Below are 15,689 nucleotides of genomic sequence, written 5' to 3' on the forward strand. Positions count from 1 at the left end.
TCCTTCCCTGCAGAAATAAGAAATACAATGCTTGCCTCATTTTAGAGTTCAAAAACACAAATACAAATTTTTTAAATCGACCATTTTCAATATTGACATCTACATTGATGGTGATATGATGCTCATGCTTCGCATGCCTATACCAAAATAACTTTTATCAGCTCCACTACAAATAATGATGTAACAGTTTTACACAAGAGGGATAACTGTGATCTTAGACACAAAAAAAAAAAAAAAAAAAAAAAAAAAAAAAAAAAAAGAGGGATAAAATGGGTACGCCTACAACATTATCAATTCAACCTTTCCTACAAACCAAGGTGACTAATTCCATCACAAGAAACAACTGGAGCATCCTGTTTCAGCTGCACTTCACACGTTCTTCCTTCCATCCCTTACAGTCTCAATTTAAATCCTCGGGACAAGAAGTCATCCCTGTGGAGAAAAATGAATCTCATAAAAGTAAGTTCAACAATATCACAAAAGAATGTTCGATAAAAAACCATGTTTTTGAAAGGAACTATGTACAAATTTGGAGTAATTTCATCTTCTCTTTATTAAATACACAGATATCAAACCAATGCAGGTAGAATAGTCTCAACATTCAGAAATAAGCTTGTCAAAATAAATTATTTAGGAGTGAAGATCTCAAACAATAAATGAAAAAGAACAACGATTCATACCACAATTCTTTCTATAAGCAGCAAATTCTTAAGCTAGTCACAAGGTCAACTCTAAAACTAACACATAGCATACATTGTTGTCTTTTTTTGTTTCTTTGGAAATCGGCATAGACACATTGTCAAATACATATACATAAACAATTATTATGTCAAAATCAAATACATATACATAAACAAAGGTAACGACTCCAGAGTAATTAGAGAATCCTCATCCTATGATAAGAATTCAATTTGACCACTTTGTTAAATCAGAACTATCAAACTACTAAATTTGGTTAAATCGTGTTTCAATTAAATCAGCACAATATAATAGAGTTTAAGGTCAAAGGTCCATTGAACTGATATAACTTATACACAACAAAAACTCAGTCAAACAATAAGAAGTACCTTCCCTTGCTTGTACGATTCTGCTTCTTCCTACGATTATCAACAGGTAAGGAAGGTGAAACAAGACTTCCAACACAAATCATAGTGTCATCCAAATTAGGAATTCCTTCAACATAACTAATTTGTTCACTCTTCAAATCATACCAAAACAACTTCTTACAATCGATTTCCAATAGAACCTTACTTCCATCACTACAATAACCTAAAGGCCTCAAAAAATCTAAACACGATTTAACCAAAGTAAAATGTTTACACCAACTATCTCTACAGCCATATTCTTTCATCACCCAAACATCAATTTTAGTAGTTTGATAATTCACAGGCAAACAAAGACACCCTCCCAAAACAGCAATAGAAATTTTAAAACTCTCATTACTAATTATTTCATCAGGAAGAGGAACCTCATTGAAAATCTCAAGTGATAGATTAAACGCAGCAATTAAACAAGGTTGTAACCCATCAAGTTTCGGAGTCATTATCCAGTGAAGAGAATTCTCAACAAAAACACCCATGGTTAGAGTATAGTAAAGAATATACGGCATATCCGGAAGTGTTTTCCAAGAGTTTGTTTTCGAGCTGAAGAGTGTCAAATGTGAATTATCAAAAGTATGGTGTTGTAGATCGACGAACCAAGAGATTCTGAGGAGTTTGTAATCGGCGGATAATGAATCAAAACCGAATCCGTGAACGCATAAAGCGATGTTGTCAGATTGAGAACGAGAGGGAATAGGAAGAGGGAGATAAGGGATAATCCGATGTTTACGGATGGTAGGATTACAGAATGCGATTTCATTGGCGGAGTAAGGGTTAGTGAAAGCGATTTCGCCATTGGAGATGGCGAGGAGGCCATTGCATGAACCAAGAAGAGCGATGTTGTTGCTGTGGTGGATGAAAGGATGGTTGAGTGGAACAGCGGTGGTTAGGTTAGGGAAATGGAGGTGGTAGAGGTCGGTTTTGCGACGGAGGATGAGGTTAAAATTGAGGGAATTTTGAAGGTGAAGGTTGATGAATTTGTGAGAATCGATTAAGGATTTAAGTGATTTTGAGGTTGATCGGAATCGGAGAAGTGATTTTACCGGTAAACGGGAGAAGATTTCGGAGAGAATTTCCGGCGGAAGATCCGCCATTGTAAGGAAGGAAGGTGCTAGGGTTTAGGATTTTTTTCGTTTCTTCCTTCGTTTCGTTCTACAACCTAAATGCAAAACCCGCCTTTCTTTCTTTCTTCGTTTATATGTATTCTTTTATTTTTTTTTTCCCTTGCTTCTTATTCAGTTTTCATGTGTTGCTTCTTATTCCTTCCTTCAAAAAAAATGTGTTGCTTCTTATTCAATTTTAAAGTCGTAAAATATTATCTAAGAAAAATTATGAGAAATGATATTAGTAGAATTAGTTTTTAATAATTTTTCTGACAGCTTTTAAATTTTCATCATATAAATATAGAAAATTAAATTTCGTTGACGAAATCCCATAAAAAATGACATTAATGCTGACATTTTTTAACATAAATGATTAAATTGAAAAAAAAATAATAAAGGATTAAAGTGTTATCTAATTATAACATAAAGTATTAAATTGAAAAGAAAAACAAAATAAAAGATGAAAGTATTAACTGAAGGAATGAATTTTATAATTTTGTTAATATAATAATATCAGCGAGTTAAATATTTTGAAAAATTATGAATTTAAATAAACTAGATTGATCAAATATTGGAAAGCTAGACTAGGAGACAAGCTCATCTAAATTTTAATCCAGCCTCAATCATTTTTCATTATCCTCTGTATTGCTACCGCTATTCATGATAAAATTATATTAGTTTTTAAAAGAAGAAAAGTGTCAATTTGTTTTTAACGTAACGACGAGGTAGATATATGCTTCTTTATAATGCTTATAAAACTTTTTTTTTTTTTTTTGGACAAAATACATATAAATTTTTTATTCATACGTAAAAAGTGATCTTTTGGACAAACATGTTTTCTTCAAAATGATTTTTTATCCTTATCATAATTTTGTAATAAAAAACCACTTTAATAAAATTGTGTCCAAATAAATTAAAATTCATTTTTTTAAATTTAACGAAAGTCAAAATCATACATTAAAGGGCACAAAATTGTTTGTGTTTTTTCCTTTAAAAATATCGAAATTGAACAAATTGGTTGGCATCAAATTGTTGCAACAATTTAATAATTACAGCACTACATACGCCATCGTAGTATCATCAAATACAGCAAACTGATTGGCATCAAATTGTTGCAACACCTCAAAGATTGCAGCTTAATATCAACATGTCCAGCAACTACTGAATGTTGTATAATATTAATACCCTCTCCTTTCCAAAATAACGGATCTTGTTTGATTATGTGAATTATTTACGTAACGTAATTTGTCTCGATGACAATTTTCAAAACATCAATTTTTTAAATTGTTGCTAATATATAAATTTTTGCTAATATGTAATTAAAGATATTAGAGATCAAAATTATGCACTAACATGTGTGTGAACAGTCATTTAGGTTAGTCATTTTGGTACGGAGCTGGTATTTGACAACCCACACTCTATCAATGTTGGTATATCAAACGTAAGTAGTATGTCATATATTGAACGTAAAAGTGAATGTTGAACAATTTATAAAAAAAAAAAAACTCATAAATCTAATATCTTAAGATTTTTTATTAATTTGATGTCTCTCCCACTTATATAATTATTCAAGACCCAATGTGACGATCTCTCAAACCCCACATACCAAAGGGTACAATTTGGAGGGTAGTTTTGCACCCTCATTATAAAAAAATTAAGAAATAATTGACAGTAAGATGACAAGCACAAATTGAGAATACATTAGTGTCCCATCCCAAATTTAACAAATTCTAAAGAAATTTGTGTATTGTCATTGTTTTTAGTTTGACCTAGAATCGAGAAACCATCTTGTCTAAACGAGTAAATTGGTCGAACGATTTATTTGAAAAACCATTTGAAAATCTGCATAACTGCGAAAATTGTTGGGTTGTAGGTTTCTACTAATAAAAAAAAGAGATTTAAGAGGCTCATACAACATTTTTCACGGTGCTTCTTAAATCTATTTCTCAGATGGTACAAACCACATGGTATGCATTACTTGCTTAGTTTAGTATTATACATACATACTTATCGCTACATGCCAAAAGAATTCCATATAAAACAACATATCAATATTTCGTAAACACTGTGATTTAATTCCTCTGAGCCACAGTATAATGGAGTTATTACTGTTTTAATAAGATTGTCTTACAATGTTGGTAAAAAAAAATATATACCTTATGATATGAGGTGAAATAGTCATAACTTGTATATGATACAAAAGTATCATATGTTACTTCTTTCCAGTGAATTTGTTTCCTCCAATTTTTTTAATAACTATGATATGATACAAACATGTGACCACGGCAAAAAATGAAGCCAAATAAGTCAAATGAGCATATAGCCATATACTAAAATTTCACCGTCACAAGTTAGTTAAAATTTGATAGCTTGGTTAGGATTACTACATAATGTGTATCCTATATTCAGAATAATCAACTTTTTTATTCAATCAATTCCAAAAAAAAAAACCTCAACTAAAAGAACGAGCACTAAAGTTCTTGGTTCTGCATTCCTTCATCAATTTCTTCTTCCACATTCTCTAGAATTTGTTTCAGAATGTTTTCTTCCTCTTCTTCAAGCTTTTGCATACACTGTTCAAAAGCAGATGCTGACACAGGACTAAATATAGAATCATCATTAGTTTCATTTGCATAATTGCAATCCTAATGTTCATTGAAGAATAGCTTCCAAATTTTGGTGTGACATAAGATCCAGGAGAGTATTCTTTCTACCTCCACATTCATCTTTTTTTGAATAATAATTCTTAAATGATATTTTTACGAGACTACCTAAATTTAACTTTAAAGTTTCAACACCCGCAAGTAAGTGCTACATCAAATGATACTACAGCCATAGGTGAAAGGACAGTTATTTTGCAAAAAAATTGAAATGATTTACAAAAGAGAACCCAGAAAGGCTAAAGCAAATAGAAAATGCATAAGAAACAAACAAAAATCCTATAAATATGGAATAAAGGGAGTCGCAGTTGCTTAAAACGGAGCAGGGGAATGCTAGCAACAATCTTTTGAACACTCTCTCTAGCACTCACTATTTTATTGGGGAAAATCAATGAATGTCCCACCACTTTATGTGGGTACCACAGAGAGTGCTCAAAAAAATGTGTAGCTAGCATTCTCCTCAACGAAGCATTACTCATCATAGTTGCAATTCAACTCAAAGTATTATCACAGTGTCCTTGCAGTTACTCATACTAATGCTTATCACAGTATTATCTTTCAACTTGATCTTCCTATTCAAAATAAAAACTACAAAATGAAATTAAAAAAAAAAAAAAAATGTTTCAAAATCATGCAACACATTTCCAAATTCCTAAAACTATAACAGTATCATTCTTACATTTTGCTAAAAATGATTTAAAAAAGAAAACACAATATAATCGTATGATCCTTTCAAAACAGGTTTCGCTATCTCATTTAAAATAGTATGGAATATGAAATTGCAATATTGAATTTCCAATTAATTCAGCATCCACCTAGTTATGAGTTGTCAGAATTATTTTTCAGAAATTTGTTCAAAATAATAAGGAGTCTATAGACTAGAAGCCGAGTTAAAAATTTCATGCTTCCCTGCAGAAATAAGATGCTTGCCTCATTTTATAATTCACAAACAAATTTTTTAATCGACCATTTTCAATATATACATCTAAATTGATGGTGTATGATGCTCATACTTCACATGCCTACGCCAAAATAGCTTTTATCAGCTCTACTAAAAACAGTGGTACATCAGTTCTACACAAGAGGGATAAGTGTGTGATCTCAGACAATTCAAAAAGAGGGATAAAAATGGGTGCAACTCCATCATTATCAATTCAACCTTTACCACATACCGAGGTGACTAATTCCATCATAAGAAACAACTGGAGCATCCTGTTTCAGCTGCACTTCACTCACAGGTCCTTCCTTCCATCCCTTACAGTCTCAATTTAAATCCTCGGGACAAAAAGTTGCTGCAGGAAAAAATGAACTCATCGAAGTATGTTCAAAAATATCACAAAAGACCATGCTTTTGAAAAGAACTATGCATAAATTTGTAGTAAGTTCATGGTAGGCCAATTTCAACAACAAATATCTTCTCTTTACAGACAAGCCATGACAGGGTGTAATAGTCTCAACATTCAGAAATAAGCTTGTCAAAATAACTATTTAGGAATCCTTATCCTGCAAACCACATAGCATACATTGTTGTCTTTTTTTGTTTCTTTTGAAATAAAGCATACACACATTGTCATATACACAAACAAAAGTAAATACATCAAGGTAATTAGAGAATCCTTATCCTATGATAAGAATTCAATTTTATAATATAATAAAAAAAAACATCAAAGGTTCATTGAACTGATATAACTTATACCTTCTCTTGCTTGAAGGATTCTCCTTCTTCCTACGATTGTCAACAGGGAAGAAAGGTGGTACTATACTTCCAACACACATCATAGCATCATCCAAATCAGGAATTCCTTCAACATAATAACTAACTTGTTCACTCTCCAAATCATACCAAAACAGCTCAACATCTACCCTCAACAAAACCAATTTTCCATCAATTGAATAACGGAGTGGAATGGACAAAATTTTCATACCGTTGTTTAAAAAATGGACGAAATGCTTGAATTATATATTTTTTATTCCATTTTTACTCTTCAGATATAAAGTAGAAAACAAAGGTGAAATATTGTAGAAGGTGAAACAAAATAAACATTTGCAAGGACTCAGATGAGATGTATGTATACTTTGAAGTATGCAAGAAACTTCTTTCAGTCCTCTATCTAGAGAAATCACAAGGTAAAATAAAATGCAGAAAACAAAGGTGGAATAAACTTGTTACAAAAATAAATGTAAGAGCCAGCATCCCATTAATATTACAATTGTGTTGTATATATAAACAAATAAAGAAATGCTCTTTTTTGGCTTGATCAAAACAAAAGTAAAAAACTGAGAAGAAATTAACTTAGAAAAATAACCCATTGGCCTATAAAAATAAACCGGGACAAGTTAGTCACTTTCCTAATTATATTTTGTTTGATTGATGAAGAAAATATAGAGGAATTAAAAGAAAGTGAAAGGAATGGATTATTTATAAATTTGATACAAAAGAAATTTATGACAAAAAAAAAGTATCCAAACAAGTCAAATGAGCATGCACTAAAATTTCCCTGCACTATTAGCTGTAAGTTAGTTCAGACTTATTCAAAATAATCAACTTTTTTTATTCGGTAAAATTCCAAAACAAACAAAAAAAACTCACCTAAAAGAAAAATGTGCCCTGTAAATTCACTTGCATACAAACACTGAAGATATGAAATAAATTTTCTCTAACATTTATCTGTTGTTAACAAAATCACCAAAAAAGTATGAGTTTAACCATTTATGCATGGTAAAGTACTAAAATACTTAGTTCTACTTTCCTTCATCAATTTCTTCTTCCACATTCTCAAGAATTTGTTTCAGAACGTTTTCTTCATCTGCTTCAAGCTTTCGCATACACTGTTCAAAGGCAGATACCAACTCTGGGCTAAATATAGAATCCTCACAAGATTCATTTGGATTCCTAATGTTCATTGAAGAATATAGCTTCCAAATTTTGGTGTGACATAAGATCAAGGAGAGTAGGTTTATTCCATCTTCAGGAAGCCATTCTCTAAGACTAGCAATGTCTGTAGATTCAACATTGGATGGAACTCCAAGGGATTCTAGTCTATTTGCTATAGCCCTTCTCAAGCATTTTTGTTTTATGACTTGGAACCACTTCCTCGTTCATGTTCAAGCATACTAGTTGCATCTTTTTAATGGAAGAATCCTTATCCTGATTATGTTGAGTTGTATTAGATCTAAATTCAATACCTACTAATGAGGTGTCAACTCAGTCGTAAGAGTTTTTATAACAAAGTTGAATTCCCTATGAGGACAATCAAATTTAGATTTCAATCCATGAGATGTTAACTCAATTATAAAAGTTTGACCTTGTAACCTCAAAGGACTGAGTTCAAATCCCCTCAGAGACGATCACAAAATTCGTCATTAGTGTCCCTTTTTTTTAATAATAGTTTTGTCATTCCCCAATTCAAAGATAAAAATCTAAATAAAATTCAGAAACCTGAAAGTCCATTTTGATTACTGAGCCATCATCATCTTCATTATTAACCTCACTTTGTTGATCAATTTGTGACTTATTCAACCAAATTCTATTAACAATATCATCATATTCCTCAACTGTGTGAAAACTCCTATTACCTAAATCACTCTTAGATCTCAACTCATCTTTATCTTCAATACCAGATAGATTATTCTGACTAAGAGAGTCAACAATATGCTCGGGAAAATGCCAACTTTTGGACCTATTTTTGTGATCATTCTCAAATTGTTTCCCTCCTTGTATTTCACCTAATGTTGTTGATGGTTCCACCTTTTCGTCAATAACTTCAGAATTTTCAGGTTCAATAGCCAGTATTGAAGTGGTGTTGGAACCTAAGCTCTTAGAATGCAGTTTAATGGATATTTTTGTTTGTTGTGCATACAAGAGCAAGGTACTGGCCAGCTATGGAATGCCATTAGCTTTTCTCATTGATCTTTGATTTCTCTGGAAATTGGTTCATCTGGCTATAATAATAAGTTTTGAAGAAATGCACCCCATGGTAAGGAAATATTTATTAATGAAACACTTCACACCTCATTGATCAATGAAACACTTCACACCTGATCACAAAGTTGTAGGAAATATAAACAAAAACAAGGCTTTCAGTAATCATTTCCTTACATGTTAAACATAAATGATTTATTAATGATACTTAAACTTCAACAAACGTTTGTGGAGGTCATATTCTCGTCCTTATATGTTATTTTTATGGGTGGAAATAGGGTTTTTTTTACTCATTAGACTGGAGAAGAGAATGTAGATACGATTTTGCAAAAGTAGTGGAGTTCTGATCAGAGTTGATTACTTGGTGCCATATGATCTAAAGGAAGATTTGTGTGTCCATTCGTGTTTGGAGAAGAAGTCCTGACTTGATTTTGCAAGGATTATGATCAACAGTTCATTGAATTTAATGAATATCTCTACTAGTAAATGAAAAAGAGAAATGCTAGGGACACACCCACTAGCACACTCTTTTAACACACTCAATAGGAATGAGCCATGTGTCCCATTTTTTTAATTCATTTAACTTGTTACCCTTTCAGCCATAGTGTTGGAAATATTATTTTTTGGCTTAAATATGTAAAAGGTCCATGTAAGTTCGTGCATTTTTTGTTTTCGTCCCTGTATGTTATTTTTGTAAAATAAACCTTGTATCTTCTTAAGCTTTTGAAAATGGTCCTTACCGTCAGCTTTTGTCAACAAAAATGATCCATTGTGGCTAACGGAGCACAGGTGGCAGGTCATGAGTTGGCACATTTGATGAGATGACATGAGAGATTATTAGTTGTGTAAAGACAGAGACTAAAATCAAAAACGTAAATTACCACAGGGACTAAAATCAAAAACGTAAAATCAAAATTTCAAATTGAAAATCAAGATCTTATTCTTCTTCTTCCCTCATTGTCTTCTTCATCTTCATCACCATATTCATAAATAATCAACACCAAACCCAGGAAAAGAAAGAAAAAAACAAACATATTTTTTTTAAAACAAAACTAATAATCATTAATCAACAACAACAAGACCCACTCTTCATCAATACATTAAAACAACATAAACTCTCTTCACCAATTACATAAAAACACAAAATTACACAATTCAAACACAAAAATTTGAGAAATTAGAGTTTGAATTTGAATGTGATTGAGAAAAGATGAAAGGGGATCTGACTATTTATGCATGGTAATTGTAGCAATTTGGAAGAATAAGAGGGAATTGTGGAAAAAAAGAGGGATGAAAAAGATGTATTCTTCCTTTACTATCTATAAACTTTATGAATGGATTTGCAATCAATTGCAACAAACATCACTAAATTAATCAAACTTAAGTAGCATAGAATGTTTCAACTTAACATTACAATCAAAACACACAATATGATTGAGTAATAGAATTAGAATAAATTGTTGAAGGATATGGGTTTTGGTTCAAGGGCGCAAGGTATGGGATAGATTGGGGAAAGTTTGAGAGGAAGAAGAAGACTGAAATTTGAGAGGAAGAGGAAGATTAAACGTTTTTTTAATTTCATCCCTGTGTCAATTTACGTTTTTTATTTTAGTCCTGTATTTTAACAACTTATCATCTCTCATTCCATCTCATCAACTTTGCCAACTCATGAGCTGCCACGTGTGCTCCGTTAGCCACCATGACATTTTTGTTGACGGAAGCTGACGGCAAGGACCTTTTCCAAAAGGTTAGTAAAATACAGGGTTTGTTTTAGAACAAAAAAACTTACAGGGACGAAAACAAAAAATGCGCAAAATTACAGGGATCATTTACATATTTAAACCTTATTTTTTTTATTAAATTAAGTTTTAACTTTTCATCTCCTATGTTCAATCTCCCCAAACGCAGTCTTCATGTACTCTACCAGGCTCCTCAGTCAAACACATACAGAGTGGCTTTTCCAACTCCCATGATGGTCATCATCTATTAAAATCCATGATATTGCAAAAGAATAACCTAGTTTCATTGCTTGTCCCAAATTCACTTTCTGAACGCGTCATCCAAACTTGCAATAAAGCTAATATCCCAATTTACTTGATTAACAAACAAACAAGGCCATAGATGACGGGGACAGAAGCTATGGCAGGGACACATCCAGTAACACACTCTTTTAACACACCCATTTTTTTATTCATTTCACTTGTAACCGGCTGTTCCCATTTTATTGAATAGTTCAGTTTTTTTTTTATTTTTTTTAAATAAAACAGTAGATATTCACTTTTTTATATAGTTTTTCTCTAAAAAAAAATCTTACTCTAACATTTATCTGTTAACAAAAACACCAAAACCGCGTGAGTTTAGCCTTTTGTGCTGGAGCCCTGAAGTTCTTAGTTCTGCATTCCTTCATCAATTTTTTCTTTCACATTCTCTGAAATTTTCTTAAGAATGTTTTCTTCCTCTTCTTCAAGCTTTTGCATTCAAAAGAAGATACTAACGCTGGACTAAATATAGAATCATCACAAGATTCATTTGCATTTCTAATGTTAATTGAACAATAGCTTCTAAATTTGGGTGTGACATAAGATCGAGGAGAGTATCCTTTCTACCTCCACATTCATCATATTTTGAATAACCTTATTCTAAAAGGATCTTTTTATGATACCACTAAATTTAACTTTAAGGTTTCAACACTCGCAAGAAAGTGCTACATCAAACTCAATTTTCTTTTGTAAAAAATTGAAATTATTTACAAAAGAGAACCAAGAAAAGATGAAGCAAATAGAAAATGCATCAGAAACAAACAGATCCTATAATTCACGTATTAATATGGAATAAAGGGAGACGCAGTTGCTTAAAACGAAGCATTACCCATCACAGTTGCAATTCAATCTGATCTTCCTATTCTCAATAAAAACTACAAAAAGAAATTAAAAATAAAAATTTGTTCCAAAATCATGCAGCACACATTTCCAAATTCATAAAACTATAACAGTATCATTCTTACATTTGGGTAAAAATGCTTTTAAAAAAAGCAAAATTTAATTGTATGATCCTTTAAATAAGGTTTCACTATCTCATTTAAAATAGTATGCAATATGAATTCCAGATTAATTCAGCATCCAACTAGTTTCAATATTGTGAGAACTGTTTTTCAGAAATTTGTTCAAAATTTATGTATGATAATAAGGAGTCTATACATTAGAAGCCCTGTTGAAAATTTCATGTTTCCTAATAGAAATAAGAAATAAGATGCTTGCCTCATTTTAGAGTTCACAAACACATACAAATTTTCAAATCGACCATTTTCGATATTGACATCTAAATTGATGGTGATATGATGCTCATGCTTCACATGCCTAAGCAAAAATAGCTTTGATCAGTTCCACTAAGTTTTACACAAGAAGGCTAAGTGTGATCTCAGACAATTCAAAAAGAGATAAACAACTTATAAAAGCTAAATGGCTGCACTTCCATCATTATCAATTCAACCTTTTCCACAAACCAAGGTGACTAATTCCATCACAAGAAACAACCGGTGCTTCATGTTTCAGCTGCACTTCACAGGTCCTTCCTACCATCCCTTACAATCTCAATTTAAATCCTCGGGACAAGAAGTCATCCCTGTGGGAAAAAATTCATCTCATCATAGTAAGTTCAACAATATGACAAAAGAATTGTTCATAAAAAAAAAAACCATGTTTTTGAAAGGAACTATGCATAAATTTGGAGTAATTTCCCAGTAGCCAATTTCTAAACAACAACTTTCCTCTCTTTACATACACAGAAATCAAGCCACAGTAGGGTAGAATAGTCTCAACATTCAAAAATAAGCTTGTCAAAATAAGGTTTTAGGAGTGAAGGTCTCAAACAATAAATGAAAAAGAATAACAATTCATACCAAAATTCTTTCTTTTAAGAAAATTCTTTAGCTAGTCCCAAGCTCAACTCTTAAACTAACACATAGCATACATTGTTGTCAACTTTTTGTTTCTTTTAAAAGCAAGCATATAGACATTGTCAAATACATAAACATAAACAAGGTAAAGACTTCAAAGTAATTAGAAAATACTCTATCCTATGATAAGAATTCAATTTGATAGAGTTTAACTGCATATATGATATGATAAGTCCATTGAACTGATATAACTTATACACAACAAAAACTCAGTTAAACAATAAGAAGTACCTTCTCTTGCTTGGATGATTCTCCTTCTTCCTACGATTATCAACAGGGAAGGAAGGTGGGACAAGACTTCCAACACAAAACATAGTTTCATTCATATTAGGAGGAATTCCTTCAACATAACTAATTTGTTCACTCTTCAAATCATACCAAAACAGCTTCCTATGTTGTACCTCCAACAAAACATGAGCTCTTTCCAACAGAACCTTACTTCCATCACTAGAATAACATATGGGCCTCAACAATTTCAAAGGTAAATCGAAACACGACTCAGCCATAGTAAAAAGTTTACACCAACTATCTCTACATCCATATTCTTTCATGACCCAAACATCAATTTTAGTATCTTTATAATCGACAGTGATACAAAGACACCCTCCCAAAACAGCAACATGAACTTCAAAACTCTCACCATTAACTTCTTCACCTATTTCATCAGGAAGAGGAACCTCATTGAAAATTTCAAGTGTGAGGTTAAACGCGACAATTAAAGAAGGATGTAACCCATCAAGTTTCTTCGTCATAATCCAGTGAATAGAATTCTCAACAAAAACCCCCAAATCGTATAAATGTTGAAGATCGTACGGCATAGCAGGAATTATCTTCCATGAGTTTGTTTTCAAGCTGAAGAGTCTCACTTGTGGATCATAAAAAGGGTTCTGTAGATCGAGTAAGTGAGAAATTCTGAGGAGTTTGTAATCACCGGATATTTGATCAAAACCGAAGCCGTGAACGCATAAGGAGCATTTGTCGTCGTAGTTAAGAATAGGAATAGGAAGAGGGAGAAAAGGGATAATGTGATGTTTACGGGTGTTAGGGTTCCAGATTGTGATTTCGTTGAGGTTGTTAGGATGCGTGAAAACGATTACCCCTGTGGAGATGGCGAGGAGGCCGTTACATGAACCGATAAGAGACATTTTACTGTTACGGAGGAGGTCGGTGGGGCTCCGCGTGGAAGGATCGATGTTGGTAGTGAAGGGATAGTTGAGTGGAATGATAGATTTGGTTAGGTTAGGGAAATGGAGTTGGTAGAAATCGGTGGTGTTGTGACGGAGGATGAGGTTGAAATTTAGAGAATTTTTTAGGTGAAGGTTGATGAATTTGAGGGAATCGATTAAGGATTTAAGTGATTTTGAGGTTGATCGGAATCGGAGAAGTGATTTTACCGGTAAGCGGGAGAAGATTTCGGCGAGAATATCCGGCGGAAGTTCAGCCGCCATTCCAAGGAATGAGAAGGAAGGTTCTGCTAGGGTTTAGCCGTTTAGGGTTTTTCGTTTCTTACTTCATTTCTTCGCAAAACCCACCGATGTTTCTTTCTTCGTTTGTATGTATTTTTGTTTTTTTTTCCTTTGCTTTTTATTCAAATTTTTTATTGGTCCTCTTAACCGTGCATGGAGGACGCTATTTAAGCATTTTAAATTAACAAATTATTTATTAAAAAAGTTAAATAGTTTTAGCAGGTGCTTTTTATTCACTTTTGTTTGTTTGGTCAAGTGCTTTTTATTCTCTTTTAAACTATGTATGATTGTGACAAGAAGTTATGAAGAGATAAAGAGGTGAAAAAAAGCGAGAGAAGATAGAAAAATGTAAGAAATAGAGTAGATTTTATTTATTGTTTGGTGGAAAATGCTAACAAGTGCTAGCACTTGATAAAAAGTCTAATGAGGGAACTTTATCTTAAAAAATATGCATTCTTTAAATTTAAACTTTAAAAATTGACTTTTGATTCATTAAACTCATCAATTATTTCTACTTTTATCGTCCTAAAGGGTGCCCTAAGGACACTTGTTAGCATGACCCTTGTCTGATACAAAAGATAAAAGAGATAAATAGAAGAAAAAGAGATGCTACTATTTTTCAAAATGACAAAAATATCCTTGAGGTTAAAAGTCAAGTGTAAGTAATATGTCATACATCGCATGGAAAAAGTAAATGTTGAACGCTTTATATATGAGAGGACTTTTAAACTAAATATCTTCAAAGTTTTGGATTAAAATATGGCGTCTAACCCTCACTTATCTGACTCTTCAAGATATAATGTGATGATCACTCGGACCCCCCCCCCCCCCAAAGAGCTAGCAAGGGTCAAAGCCTCTCTCACATAGGGTACAATTAAGAGGACAATTTACAATGCCATACATCCCAATATACTAAAGAAATCTATAGTCATTGTTTTTAGGCTGACCGGTTGGGCTTAGAATCGACCAAAATTCGTGTCTAAACAAGCATGTTAATCTATTTATTGAAAAATCCGATGAAAATCCACAAAACTGAGAAAAATTGTTGAGTTGTAGGTTTCTATTGTCAAAATAAGATTACCTTGTTTAACCGGATGAAAAATTCACAAACCTAGTTGACATTTTCACACATACCAATGCACGTCTTAGATCTTTAACATCTTTTATTATGCATTAAAAATTATAAAAAGTTGATATTTTAATAATATTAATCGAAACAAATCCAACAATATCTTACACGCTATCATTTTTTTTTTTTTTGAGAGAAATCATTTTTCTTTATATATTAGTAAAAATATATTGTCAATGTATCTTGGTGAATAGTACACATGATCTAACAAAGTTAGTTTACTACATGAAGTGTATCATATATCCAGAATAATAAACTTTTTTTACTCAATCAATTCTGTATTTAACAAAATCACCAAAACAGTATGAGTTTAACCTTTTATGCATGGTTGAGCCCTAAAGTTCTTAGTTCTGC

The 15,689-nt window shown here is 32.2% G+C and overlaps 2 protein-coding genes across 2 annotated transcripts; both read right to left on the reverse strand.

The window, feature by feature from the left end:
* Positions 1-244: 244 nt before the first annotated feature.
* LOC11412107 (F-box protein CPR1) lies at positions 245-2,277 on the reverse strand. Its single transcript, XM_003594343.4, has 2 exons — positions 1,068-2,277; positions 245-432 (listed from the first exon to the last, which is right to left on the reverse strand). The coding sequence occupies exons 1-2, from the start codon at positions 2,192-2,194 to the stop codon at positions 393-395; spliced, it is 1,167 nt and encodes a 388-aa protein (XP_003594391.3). The 5' UTR covers positions 2,195-2,277; the 3' UTR covers positions 245-392.
* Positions 2,278-11,943: 9,666 nt separating this feature from the next.
* Positions 11,944-14,275, reverse strand: LOC11412108 (F-box protein CPR1). The gene is made up of 2 exons (XM_039830383.1): positions 12,972-14,275; positions 11,944-12,406 (listed from the first exon to the last, which is right to left on the reverse strand). Exons 1-2 carry the CDS (start codon positions 14,186-14,188, stop codon positions 12,367-12,369), a joined length of 1,257 nt encoding a protein of 418 aa, XP_039686317.1. The 5' UTR covers positions 14,189-14,275; the 3' UTR covers positions 11,944-12,366.
* Positions 14,276-15,689: the final 1,414 nt, after the last annotated feature.

Source organism: Medicago truncatula, chromosome 2 (genome assembly GCF_003473485.1).
Source record: "Medicago truncatula cultivar Jemalong A17 chromosome 2, MtrunA17r5.0-ANR, whole genome shotgun sequence".
NCBI lineage: Eukaryota > Viridiplantae > Streptophyta > Magnoliopsida > Fabales > Fabaceae > Medicago > Medicago truncatula.

Excerpts from the sequence above, each read along its gene's own strand:
- LOC11412107 (XM_003594343.4), bottom strand. The coding sequence starts at position 2,194 with ATGGCGGATCTTCCGCCGGAAATTCTCTCCGAAATCTTCTCCCGTTTA. Across the intron at positions 433-1,067 it reads AATCGTACAAGCAAGGGAAG|GGATGACTTCTTGTCCCGAG; the intron begins GTACTTCTTATT and ends TTTTCTCCACAG.
- LOC11412108 (XM_039830383.1), bottom strand. The coding sequence starts at position 14,188 with ATGGCGGCTGAACTTCCGCCGGATATTCTCGCCGAAATCTTCTCCCGC. Across the intron at positions 12,407-12,971 it reads AATCATCCAAGCAAGAGAAG|GGATGACTTCTTGTCCCGAG; the intron begins GTACTTCTTATT and ends TTTTTCCCACAG.